This window comes from Leucopleurus acutus, assembly GCF_964270905.1.
Source record: "Leucopleurus acutus genome assembly, chromosome: 11".
NCBI lineage: Eukaryota > Metazoa > Chordata > Mammalia > Artiodactyla > Delphinidae > Leucopleurus > Leucopleurus acutus.
This window is the reverse complement of record NC_139152.1, coordinates 93,777,132-93,789,911: the sequence shown is the minus strand read 5'-3', so window position 1 is coordinate 93,789,911 and position 12,780 is coordinate 93,777,132. Positions and strand designations below refer to the sequence as shown.

Below are 12,780 nucleotides of genomic sequence, written 5' to 3'. Positions count from 1 at the left end.
TTCCTTCCCCAGCCCTCGGCAGCAGCTCAGCGCTCAGTCAGTCTCAGGCTGTCCGGCCAGGGTGGTTGGTGGTGAGGATTCAGGCTCCGTCCTGACAAGGCCGTGGCCTGAAGCTCAGGGCCCCCAGCCCCTCCCTCCCAGCCCACCAGCGTCCCCCACCCAGCCCCGAGCTGGACCGCACACCTTGGGACACGGTTTTCCACTTCCTAAGGACGAGCCCCAGACTGGAGGAGAGGTCCGAGGTGAGTGAGTGCGCAGCCCGCTCCTCCCTTCCGGGGCCCAGGCCTGGGACCCTGCGGTGGGGCGTGGGGTGGCGAGAGGCTGACACCCGCATCTGCCCCCCACCCAGCTCCTCCAGGCACCGTCGGGGCAGGCGGAAGGGAAGAAGGAAAGGTGAGAGAAAAGGTGGGAAATTCCAGGAGCCAGGATTAGAGCAGAATAAAGAGTCCGTTTTTCTTCCTTTCCATCAACAAACCTCCACCCAAGAGGAGGTTTTAAAAAAAAAAAACCCAAACCCACCCACACCAAGAGACGGTTGAGACCAGGTGGCGGGAAGACACGGAGGCGGGAGCTAGGAGGCCAAGCCAGGGTCTAGCATGTGCGCGGGGCCCAGGGTCTGTGGTGGGTTTAGGGGGAGCCGGGCAGACGCCACCTCGGGGCCGTGCCTGCATCGCGTCCCGCGCCGCGACGCCGTCGGGGCTGCGCGCACTCCTCCCATCGCACCCGCCTTCCCGTCCAGGTGGGCGTTGGACTCTTTGCGAGGACCCCGGCGGCGGGCCCCGGGGAGGCAGCCGAGGCGGCGGCGGCCGGGGGCGACATGGCGGAGGAGCAGGACCTGTCCGAGGTGGAGCTGAGCCCCGTGGGCTCCGAGGAGCCGCGCTGCCTGTCCCCGGGGAGCGCGCCCTCTCTGGGGCCCGACGGCGGCGGTGGAGGCGGCGGATCGGGCCTGCGAGCCAGCCCGGGGCCCGGCGAGCTGGGCAAGGTCAAGAAGGAGCAGCAGGACGGCGAGGCGGACGATGACAAGTTCCCCGTGTGCATCCGCGAGGCCGTCAGCCAGGTGCTCAGCGGCTACGACTGGACGCTGGTGCCCATGCCCGTGCGCGTCAACGGCGCCAGCAAGAGCAAACCGCACGTCAAGCGGCCCATGAACGCCTTCATGGTGTGGGCGCAGGCAGCGCGCAGGAAGCTGGCGGACCAGTACCCGCACCTGCACAACGCCGAGCTCAGCAAGACGCTGGGCAAGCTCTGGAGGTGAGCGCCCCCGACCCGCCTCCGGGGAGCTCCCGCGGGCCCCCTACCTGCGGGTGGATTCGGGCTAGACGGGCACTGCCTGAGCCTTTCTCCTGGGGCAGCCACCGCCTTGATGGTGGGACTAGAAGGCCAGCTGGGTGCATCGGACCCGCCCTTCCCCCAGTACCCCTTTGTGGTTGCGCTCGCTCGGATCTCCAGCGGCCTAGGCCCGGCTCCCCAGCCGGGGCAGCGGGCTGGAAGGCGCCCCCTCGCGGTTGGAATTCTGTCGGTGGCAGGCGCTCGGGCCTGGGTTTCTTGGGGCGAGAGTGAAGGCTGAAGGGAGGGAAGGCTGGTGGAGGACTCCACACCACAGGGCTCCACTAACCCCTTCCACAGGCAAGCCACTCAAGGGTGCCAGTGCCGCCGGTCAGGGGGATTCGGGGGAAACGCTTGGGAAGGAACTGAAGGCCAGGCTGGAGAGGCAGGGAAACTGAGGCAGCCAGGTGGAGGGCTGGGGGAGTGAGATGGGGTGGGGTGGGGGGATGCAGGCAAGGAATTCAGATCCGGGTCTTTGAAAGGGTGAGGGATGGAGAACTGCTGAGGACAACTCGGCCACTGCAGGATCTTGTCCTACCCCAGCTGCCTTCTCTGTGCCCTTCTGACCACCCTTCCTTCAGGCCGGGGGCTTCTTCTTCCCCCAGGGGAGGGGACACATGGAAAGAAGCCTGCCCCTCCCACCCGGCCCCAGAGCTGCCAGGCCCGTCTCTTCCCCTCCCTCCCTCTCCCAGTCCAGGCGCCATCTTCTTTTCCAGGGCCCCACCCAGCAGTAACCTCCTACCCCTCCAGCCCTAGACCGGAGAGCCCTGGCCAGGAGGAAACGTTGGTGCCTTGCCTACCCAGCGTCCCTCAGAGTCCCAGGTTCTCTGGAAGCAGCCCAAACCTCTGGGAAAAACAGCCCTTGAGGAGGAAGGCGGCCTCACCTCAGGTCTGGGGCTTAGGCTGGCCCCTTGGGAATATGTTGTTGACCAGGGCAACCCCGCCCCCCAAGAAGTCCTGGGCAGCTCAGATCGAGAGCAAGGGCTCCAGAAGATGTGCGTCTGCAGAGGTTACCTGATTCCCCACTGGACTGCCCAAGAGATAGGCCCAGAGGGGCACAGGGACCACCAAGGCCACGTAACAGCTTGGGGCAGAGCCAGGGCCAGAACCGAGGTCTCCTGGCTCTTCGTCCAGTGGTCTTCCCACACACCATCCTTGGTGACAGAAGTGGGTCACGCCTGCACTCTAAGACATGGTCAGGAGGTGGGGAGGGTGAGGGCAGAGGAGAGCAGGAGCGAGGAGCCTCTGAGCTGCAGAAAGTTTGGGCTTTGTCAGAGGGGCCTGCCACCCTCCTGCCGCTGCCCTCCCCCTGCCGGCCCCAGCACAGTGCAGATTGGCCTAGAAGGCCAAAGGCTTAAGGTGGTGGAAAGTGCGGGAGGGCCCCCAAGAGACCTAGAGGAATTCCCATCCAGCCCCCTGGCCCCGTCCTTGGCCATGTGTCTGCTAAAGGCCTGGTGCTCCTTCCCGTCCCGCTCTCAGCGCTCTGCTCACCCCAGCAGGCGCTGGGCTCAGTGGCCAACCTGCTGCATGGACTCAGAGGGTCTAACCCTGCCCAGGAGCAGAGGTCGAAGCTAGCTCCTCTGCCCAAGGTCCATCCACACTGTGGCAGGGCTCAGCCAGGCCAGTACCCTTGGTGCCATGGGACAGAGAAGAGCAAGTGAGAGACGGACAACCAGGAGGGAGACAGGCAGACAAAACAGGCCCTGGGACCATGAGCAGACCACAGTGAGGGCATCAAAGCAAGGATGGACACCCTGCTTCTCCCCCATGCCACTGCCAAGGATTTAAAATTGGACCCTCCAACGTCCCTGTCTGTCCCTGTTCCCTTAGCCCAGGCATGGGCTACCTCAGAAGGACTTGTTCCTGGCCGCCACTCAAGCTGTGCGCACAGGGGCCCAGGGTGCCCCCCTGGGGCCAACCTGGGGTGGGGCAATCGGGAAAGCAGGCACTGCTCACTCAGGACCCAACCCCAGACAATGGCAAGGACCACAGGCTACGCCAACAGGGGGCGGGCTACCTAGAGCCTGGGTGGGGGCCCCAGGAGACATCTGTATATGCACTGGGCTGGCCAGTCTCTCCAGGGGCTCCTCCTGAAATCCCCCCCACCCCCAGCCCAGGCTCATGACTCCCAGGCTGTCAGGAAGGGGTATGGTAATCTGGGCAGAACTGGAAATCAGGGGCCCTATACCTGAGAAGAGAAAGACATGCATACCGACTGTGTGGGGTGCTGGAAGGGGGTTGGGGTCAGACACACCAGCGTCCGGGTCCTGGCTCCTAAATGGCTGGGGGAGCGCCGACGGTCACGCTAACCTTCGGTGCCCGCCTGGGAAAGGACTGTTAGATGTTGTTCACGTGGTGCTGGGGGTATACAGGTTGGCCTGCCCGGAGAGAATAATTACAGCAGGCTGGAGCCTCTCCCGACTCCCAGGTCCCTTCCCTGACAGGAGCAGGTGAAGTGGCAGCCAGTGCCCCACCGTGGAAGCCCCCACATGGGGTTCCAGTTTGGGTGGGGAACCAGCCTAGCCCCTCCCCATCCCTATTCCAGACCTCGGAGACCCAGAGATGAAGCGAAGTGCAGATGAGCATGAGGTTTGTAGTTAGAGCTGTGGTGACTGAGGGCTGGCGCTGGAGTCAAGATGAAGTTTGGGATTGGGTTTACGTGGTGGGGCAGGGCGGGTCTGGGGTCAGGAGAGAGCCTGAAAAGAGCCGAGATTGAAGGTCTGGGTGCGGCTGGGTGGTTTGGGGGTGAGGTTAGCATTGGGCTAAAGCTGGCCATCCCCCCACCCCGCCCCCGGGCTAGATTTCTATCGAGGTTAGGGTACTGCTGGGAACTAGCATGGGAGGTGCCAATGGGATGCAGTGTTGGAATCTTCCCTCTCTTCTGGCCTGTGCCCTGGCTCCGTGCCCCCTGCCATTTTCTTGCTGATTCACATCCGGTTGCCAGCTGGACCGAGGGCACAGGGAAGGTTTGGGGTGGAAGAGGGAGTGCAGTGTCCCCAGACATCCTGGGAGCCTCTGTGCCGGGGCCACAGCTGGCTGAGGCGCTCTCACATGCAGCTTCTCCCCTCACCACACACACACCATTGGGCCTGCCCCACCTACTCCCCTAGGCTGGCTGGGGTTGGGGGGTGGGCACAGCTGGGGTGAAAAAGGCTGCATCCCACTCCCTCACTCCTGAGGCCTTGGTCTGGGGTCTCCATCCCATCACTCAGCTAGAGGGACCCTTGGAAAGTGAAAGTTGCACTAGGGCTGGGCCGGGTAGCCTAGGGGGAGGGCAGCCAGGGGAGGCTAAGCTGCAGAGGAATGCCGCTGCCCGCTAGGAGGTGCCTGGTATGACCACCCCCTCCCATCCTGGGCAGGGAGGGCTCAGCCTTCTGCTGACTGGGTGAAGAGGGCGCCCACTGGGCGGGGGGGGGGGGGGGGGGGCGGGCAGCTGGAGAGAGAGGCCCTTTGGGCCAAAGGACAGAGCTGCTCCCACAGAGTGCCTTATGTCTCGGAGTCTGAGTGTGTGTTCTTTCCCCTGAGCCCCTCTGTGAGGTACCCCATCCTGCCCTCCTCACCCTGAGCAGCCAAGCCCTGAACTCCCCCTGCCCCAGCCCTGGCCTGAGGCTGGAGTACCCCTGCTTGAAGTGGGCAGGGGTACTGTCTTCAGGGGCTGCCTTCTGTTGGCTGGGCTTGGACTGGGGAGGAGGTCTGTCTGCCCCTGTCCAGGGTCTCAGAAGAGAGTCTAGCTTCCTTTACCCTCTGTCACACCCCTGGACAAGGAGATCTGATCTCCCCCAGGAGGCAGTGGCTCCTACATAGTAAGGGACACTCACATCCTGCCCCCTAGCCCCCACCACACTGGGATTCACAAAAATCCAGATTCTAGAGTTGAGGGGTTCCACGCCAGGTCCTCCTGTCCACCCACCCCACAAGCAGCATTAGAATTGCACCTGTTACTCAAGGTGCCAGTCCCCCATCCCCAGGTCTCGTGCACAGCGCTTCACAGCCATTATCTTGGCCAATCCCACACCTGGTGAAGTAGGTATTATCATCCCCGTTTTATAGGTGAAGAAACTAAGGCTCAGAGAAGTGACTTGCCCACGGTCACTCAGCTAGTAAGTAGCAGACACTGGACTCTTCCCCCTCACCATGCTGCTTCTGTTTGCACACCTCCAGTCCCAGGGAGCTCACCCCCTAACGAGGCAGCCAGCTCCACTTGCAGACAGCTTTGATGACGAGAAACATTTTCTCTTCCTTGAACTGAAGGAAGCTCTATGCCTCTTGTAAGCTCTATTCTAACTCCATGCTCAGGGGCTGCCAGGAGCAGCAGGCTGATTCCTCTCTCAGACTCCAGCCCCCGAGAGATCTGGGGCAGCGATCACTGCCCTCTGAGGCTGTGGTGCCTTGGGCTCACATCCTCCAGCCCATAAATCAAACGGCACAGCCCCCTGCCCGCTGGGCTCCCCGTCCCAGGGCCTCATTTCTTCTAGGGCAGACACTCATGATGTCTCCCCCTCTGCTGCCTCCCCCAACCACCCCACCCCAGGCTGCTGAATGAGAGTGACAAGCGCCCCTTCATAGAGGAGGCCGAGCGGCTCCGGATGCAGCACAAGAAGGATCACCCAGATTACAAGTACCAGCCGCGGAGGCGGAAGAACGGGAAGGCGGCCCAGGGAGAGTCAGAGTGCCCAGGTGGGGAGGCCGAGCAGGGCAGTGCTGCTGCCATCCAGGCCCACTACAAGAGCGCCCACCTGGACCACCGGCACCCGGGCGAGGGCTCCCCGATGTCAGATGGAAACCCTGAGCACCCCTCGGGTGAGCACGGAGCTGGGAGCTTGGGTTGGGGGAGGCTGGGTGGTGGGGAGAGGCAAAGGCTGGCTGGCTTGAGACCCGAGGCTCTGGGAAGGGCTGGCCCGGCTGGGTGGTTGCCCAGCTAGGGTGCAGGGGCCCAGAGGGAGCTCAGTGGGGACTCAGGTGTCAGGCGAGGCGGCTGGGCAAGAGGGCTCTGACCAGGACTGATAGAAGGGGCACGGCTTTGGGGTGAAGAGACCAGTTAAGGAGGCCATGGAGGCCAGTGGGGGAGTTACACCAAAGAAAAGTGGGACAGGACGATTTTGAGAAATGGGAGAGCAGATGAAGGGGAGATCACTGCCTCTTTCCCACCTCCCAGTCTGATGGGGGAGACACGGCATGTGACATTGAGCACGTGCCATGGATGAGCCAGACACAGGGTATCTATCCTGTTTCCTTCTCATTAATGATGATAACAGCTAACATTAACTGAGTACCTACTGTGTGCCAGGCACACATCCAATCACTCTAAACTGATGAGGCGGTCACACTGCCTGGGGTCAGACCTAGCTCTGGCAAATCACTCTCATTTTACAGAGAGAAAAACTCTACAGAAAACTGAGAGTAACTTGCCATACAGCTGAGGTCTAAGCCCAGGTGGTCTGGCTCCGGGGCCTCTGCTCCACCACAGCTGCCTCACTTGTGTTCGTAGCATACAGAACACCGTGCTTGGGGTCAGGCACGTTGGCAAGTCTCAGTGAGCAGAGCTCTGCCTTCAGAAGACACGCTCCGAGTACCCCTTTGTGCCAGACCTGGAAGCAGACGCCAGGCATACAAACGAGACGCCACGGTCCCTGGCCTCAGGAGCCCACTCTAGAGGGATGGAAACAACTGAATTAAGTACAGGATGAAACAAGTGCACACAAAGCCCATGAGGGGGCATGACCTCTAGGGAGGAGGCATCGACCTGTCCACCCAGTCGGTCTCCAAAGATACCCAGCTACCCGCCAGACTCTGGTCAAGGAAAGCTTCCAGAAGGAGGCCATGTCTGAGCTGCTTGCTATCACCTTTGTTTTACTAATAAGGAAACTGATGAGAAGATAGGGGGTCTGCCCAGGGTCACACAGTAAGTGGCAGAGCCAGGATTCAGACTCAAAGTCTAGACACTCTGGCCAGCACAGGACTCAGCATTGCCTCTGGTCTGATGGAGGTACAGGCCTGCCCTCGAGGAGCGTCTGGTTTCCGAGACCATGAACATGTTCTCTCTCCGATGGGATCCTCAATCCAGCCATTCCGCCCTCACACTCCTTCGGAGATTCAGGGACACAGACACACCAGAAGACCTTGGACCTTGTACAGAACAACCAGTTCACTATATTACTGTGGGCCTGGGCTTTCTCGTCCCCTTCAACAGCTCAGCTACTCCTCCTCAGTGAGACCTTCCCCACGTCCCCAGGGCAGGGTGAGCAGCTTCCTGCGCTGGTCCCCTGAGCCCTTCACACATCCCCTCATCACAGCACTTCGGATGCTGCCCTCTAGCCATGTGTGGGTCCCTGGATCTCCCCCAAGACTAGGAGCTTGTGCAGACAAGGACCCATTTGATTTACATTTGTATCCCCTACGCCTGGCACAGTGCCTGGCACTTAGCAGTGCCCCCTAAGTGTTTGCTGAATGAATGTGTGAATGAGCAAATGGACAGACAAAGGAACAGGGTAGAGCAGGTCACTTATCTCATCGCTCTCCTGAACAGGCAGGGAGAAAGCTGGAGGAACAATGGGACAGCGCGGTGTGTGATGGGAGCTGAGAGCATGGTCGGGGGCACTGGGTCACAGGGAAGGTTTCCTTGAATAAGGGGCACTTGAGGTGGCCTTGGGAGGAAGGAGGGGGTTGGAGGTGACACATCGCTGTTCAGGGCCCAGGGCTGGAGGAGGCCCAGGCAAGCCAGCAAAAGCGATGAGGGCGGGAGAGGTCAGCAGAGGGAGCGGCCAGCAGAGGCTGAGTGTGCTTAAGAGAGAACAGGCGAGCCCAGACCCACAGGCCAGACCCCATCGGGCTCAACAGTTAAGGAACAATGGGAGCAGGGAGGGAAGCCGACTTCAGCTGGTGTGAGGAAGGACTTTCCAATGGGAAGGGCTTTGCAGAATGAAGCAGGAGGTGGGTGACGCGGGAGTCCTATTTTGGTAGGAGACAGGACTCATTCCTAAGATTGGGGAACTTCATAAATAACTGGAGATCAACCCAAGATCATTACATAATTACATGCCACCTCGGGCTGCCCAAACGTGTAAAACTTGCAGGGTCACGCAGGGATCAGTCCTCAGCCTCTGGAGGCATCTTGTCTGAAAGTGAACCATCAGAATCCAGCAGCCTCTGACCTCGGTTCCTGCTTCCTTTCTCTCTGTCTCCCTCCCCTGCAGGCCAGAGCCATGGCCCGCCCACCCCTCCGACCACCCCAAAGACAGAGCTGCAGTCGGGCAAGGCAGACCCCAAGCGGGATGGGCGCTCCATGGGGGAGGGCGGGAAGCCTCACATCGACTTCGGCAACGTGGACATCGGTGAGATCAGCCACGAGGTAATGTCCAACATGGAGACCTTTGATGTGGCTGAGTTGGACCAGTACCTGCCGCCCAACGGGCACCCGGGCCATGTGGGCAGCTACTCGGCAGCTGGCTACGGGCTGGGCAGCGCCCTGGCTGTGGCCAGTGGACACTCTGCCTGGATCTCCAAGCCTCCAGGTGTGGCTCTGCCCACGGTCTCGCCACCTGGTGTGGATGCCAAAGCCCAGGTGAAGACGGAGACCGCGGGGCCCCAGGGGCCCCCGCACTACACTGACCAGCCGTCCACCTCGCAGATCGCCTACACCTCCCTCAGTCTGCCCCACTATGGCTCCGCCTTCCCCTCCATCTCCCGCCCCCAGTTTGACTACTCTGACCATCAGCCCTCAGGACCCTATTATGGCCATTCAGGCCAAACCTCTGGCCTCTACTCGGCCTTCTCCTACATGGGGCCCTCACAGCGGCCCCTCTACACGGCCATCTCTGACCCCAGCCCCTCAGGGCCCCAGTCCCACAGCCCCACACACTGGGAGCAGCCAGTATATACGACGCTGTCCCGGCCTTAGAGAAGGCCCTGTCACCACCACCCTCGCCCTGCCCCTTCCCCCAGCCCTCGCGCCCTGTTCCTCGCCCATCTCAGGCCCGGTGGCGGCTGTGGAGGCAGCTGCAGAGGCTGACAGCTGAGGGAAGGCCTTCTGTCTGGCCCACTGCCTTTGATGACCCCACCCCGTCCTATCCAGACTCCAGCCCAGGCACAGCCCTGGGCTACTCGGCTGGGCAGAGGAGAAGGAGGTTGCTTGTTGCCCCAGACTGAAAAACAAGGGGCTGCACCTTCCCCCCAGGAATGACCCTCGATCCCAGGATCTGAGCAGGCCCCGCTCACCCTCCTCTGGGAGGAGGGGAAGCATCCAGGGTCAGATGGGAATTGGAGGCCTTGCCACTCCTGTGCCCATGTTTCCTCTTTCGTGGGCAATAAGGGGACTGACATAACCCGTGCCACCTGCGCCATGTGCCTAAGAGCAAGGCCAGCCAGAGACCTGCGTCAGTGCCTGCAGCAGGCTCCGTCTGCCCCGCAGGGGCTGAGGACAGTTCTGAATAGCCTCGAGGGGGGGGGGGAGCTCAGAGGGAGGTCTCCTCAACCCTTCAGTGCCCCCTCCCCTCCTGAACACAGGAAGGGATTGGCACAGAGGCCCCCAGATCCAATTTCATGCCAGTAACCTCATTCTTTGTCTAATGGAGAAAGAGGACCCAGGTCCTGCTCCACTACAAGCTCCCAGATCTTGAGGCACATCCCAGGAGATGAGGAGGCAGGGACCCCAGGATTCGGAGACAATTCACAGAGCCTTCCTCCCGGCTCCCCGCCAACTCCCTCTCCCCTCACCAGGCTCTGTGGCCCCTGCTCTGTCAGCCCCAACTCCTTGGGCTTCCCAGAGTTATAGGCTGCTCAGGCCCAAACCCTCGGCTCCAGGGGGAGACCCAGGGCCCAGCACCCAGGTTGCTGGCAGCAGGCCGAAGACACTAAACTCCTGACATGTACATTCTGCCCTGGCCTTTTGCCCTTTGCCTCCCAATGGTATTTGAATAAAGTATGTAGCTCTGTTCTGCCCCTATCTTCCTGTTCTGCAGCCCCCCAATCCACATGTAACTCATTACTGCCCCCCTCTTATTTATCTCAGTAGCTCCCTCTCCCCCTTCCCCTCTGCTAGGTACTCTAGCCCCTATTAACTCTGCATTAAGCATTCTACATAATAAAATTAAAGGTTCCAGTTACCTGCTTGGTGGGCCTGACCTGGCCTGTCTCTTGGTCTCTTATCCCTGTACCTGTGCTTTTTCAAACACTTTCTGAAAGTAGCTAGGGGTAGAATGCAAAGAACAGACAATCCAAAGGTCTCCTCTCTCCCAGTGCAGCAGGTTAGGACAACTGGCATCACAGTGGGGTCAGTATGTGCTCAGAACTGAGGCCTCAGATGCGAGCTCTGCCCCCAGCCCAGCTGTGCCCACACTGCAGGTGGGCCACTTGCTGACCCAGCTGGAACTCAGCGAGAGCGCCTTCCAAGCAGCCCTTTCTCGCCCAGCAGAGAGGGGGCCTTGCACAGAATTCAAGGAACAAGTATTTGAAAGGTAGACCAGGCCTCATGTCTTGCTGTCTGCAGTCAGCAGGCCTGGTCCTTTAGGATGGGTGGATGGGCCTTCTCTCACTGTACCCTCCACTTGCCACCTCCCCCAATAACACACACAGGCGCCCGCGCGCGCGCACACACACACACACACACACACACACACACACACACACACACACACACACAACTTGTCCAACACCAGGATCTAGCCGAGTCCTCGTAGCAGGTGCCTGTGTCTAAGTGTAAACCAGGATGGCAGACATGCCATCTAATCCTTCAGGGTTTCCTCCCCAAAAGCTCTTTCCTCAACGGAATTCCAACCTGCACTCTGGCGCCAGGAGCTCCTCCACCACAGGGACAGGGAAATCTCTTCCCCTCTTCCCCGTGCTCCATTGATAGACACCTCCAATGGTTGGAAGTCCTTCCTTACACTCAGCTCATAGTAACAGTAATAGCTACCATGTACTGGGTGCTCCCTGGCCAAGTGCTTTATATCCTTCAGGCCTATGAGGGAGTGGGTCCAGTCGTTATCCCCATTTCCCAGATGGGGACCTGACACTTTGCGAGGTGGGTGCTGAGAACTGCTGGTGCAGATTTTGAAGCCAGCTGACTCCAAAGCTTGCGCCCTTAACCATCTCTTCCACCTGCCCTACTTCCGCTTGTAATCTAAAGCGATGACGCTTTCACGGCTCCAGGCCAGCATCCCCAGATCTTGCATCTATTTCTTCTGTCTGTGGGCTCCAGCCCCTCACCTTCTAGTCAGGACCTTGGGCGGGGTAGGGGGCACCAAGAACTAGCCCAGTCCTCCCGAGTGGCCAGACTGCCATCTGGAAGCTATGTCACGCAAGCTCTTCAGGCCACTTCGCCAAAACCGCTGGCTCCCATGAAGCGGAGTGGTAACTACAAACCCCTGCTCTTGTAGATAAAACCTGCGGCCAAGTCAGACCACCTGTATACAAGTGGTTTTCTAGTGTTTTGTTGATGTTGTGTGTTGTAGATAAATGCAGGATTTTACATTGATCTTTAACAGATTTCATCTTGTTGCATCTGACCATTTCCCCACCTATTAAATCCTTCAGAATTCTGAATCCAACTTATAGTTTTCCTGAGCTTTATGTCTGAAACTTGAATATCCTCATTCAGGTCACTAATGAAAAAAGGTTGGAATGATGAGGGACATGCCCTGTGTACACCACTAAAAACCTCTCCATCCATTCTGTTAACTATACTCTTAGGGAAAAGACTGTCCAATCAATTCTGAATCTAATTTTATCACCTTGAAGTACACGCTTCTCCATCATAGCTGCACAGAAAGACTGCCTGATGCCTTGTTAAAATCAAGGTTCACTGTATCTGTGGCATTCTTCCAACCTACCAGACCAGTAACCATTGAAAACAGAAAATTTGGTTCACTTGGTGATATTCTTAGAAACCCTATGCTAGCTCCAGGATCCTTTTATTATCCAAGTGTTTTCAACTATGCAATAGCCTATTCTAGAATTTTGTTAGGGATCAATCAGTACCAACCTCATGTGCTCATAATTCTTACAACCCACCCTTTCCCTCTACTGACAAGCAGGACATCAGTCCATTTCTGGTCTGTTCAGTATTTCCAGTCTCCTGTGCTCAGTGGGATTGTGGACGTGGAGCTGGCAGGGCAGGTGGGAGGGGCTACATCAAGAAGATGAAATCACCACCTCCAGGACCTCGTGAGGCTCACTGGAAAGTCACTGGGGATACGGGAGAAGGGGAAATGGCCCAAAAGAACAAATAACCCGGCAGAAGTCGGGAGACCTAGCTTGTGCTCATGCCTTAGACCTGAGCTTCTGGATGAGCTCAGGCCTCAGTAGCGGCTCCACATGTAAACAGAGAAGGGGCAGGTGTATCGGGAGAGGGCTGAGGAGACCATGCCCTGGCCTGGCCAGCTAAGCTGGAAGGGGCTGACTCCGTGAAAGAGCAGCAGAATGGGAAGGGGGAGATGGGAGGAAAAACACCCCTCTCTC

General features: G+C 59.2%; 1 protein-coding gene across 1 annotated transcript; it reads left to right on the top strand.

The window, feature by feature from the left end:
* Nucleotides 1-249: 249 nt before the first annotated feature.
* On the top strand, nucleotides 250-9,223 carry SOX10 (SRY-box transcription factor 10; the record flags this gene model as incomplete). The annotated part of the gene is made up of 3 exons (XM_082850984.1): nucleotides 250-1,251; nucleotides 5,858-6,126; nucleotides 8,520-9,223. Exons 1-3 carry the CDS (start codon nucleotides 818-820, stop codon nucleotides 9,221-9,223), a joined length of 1,407 nt encoding a protein of 468 aa, XP_082707110.1. The 5' UTR covers nucleotides 250-817.
* Nucleotides 9,224-12,780: the final 3,557 nt, after the last annotated feature.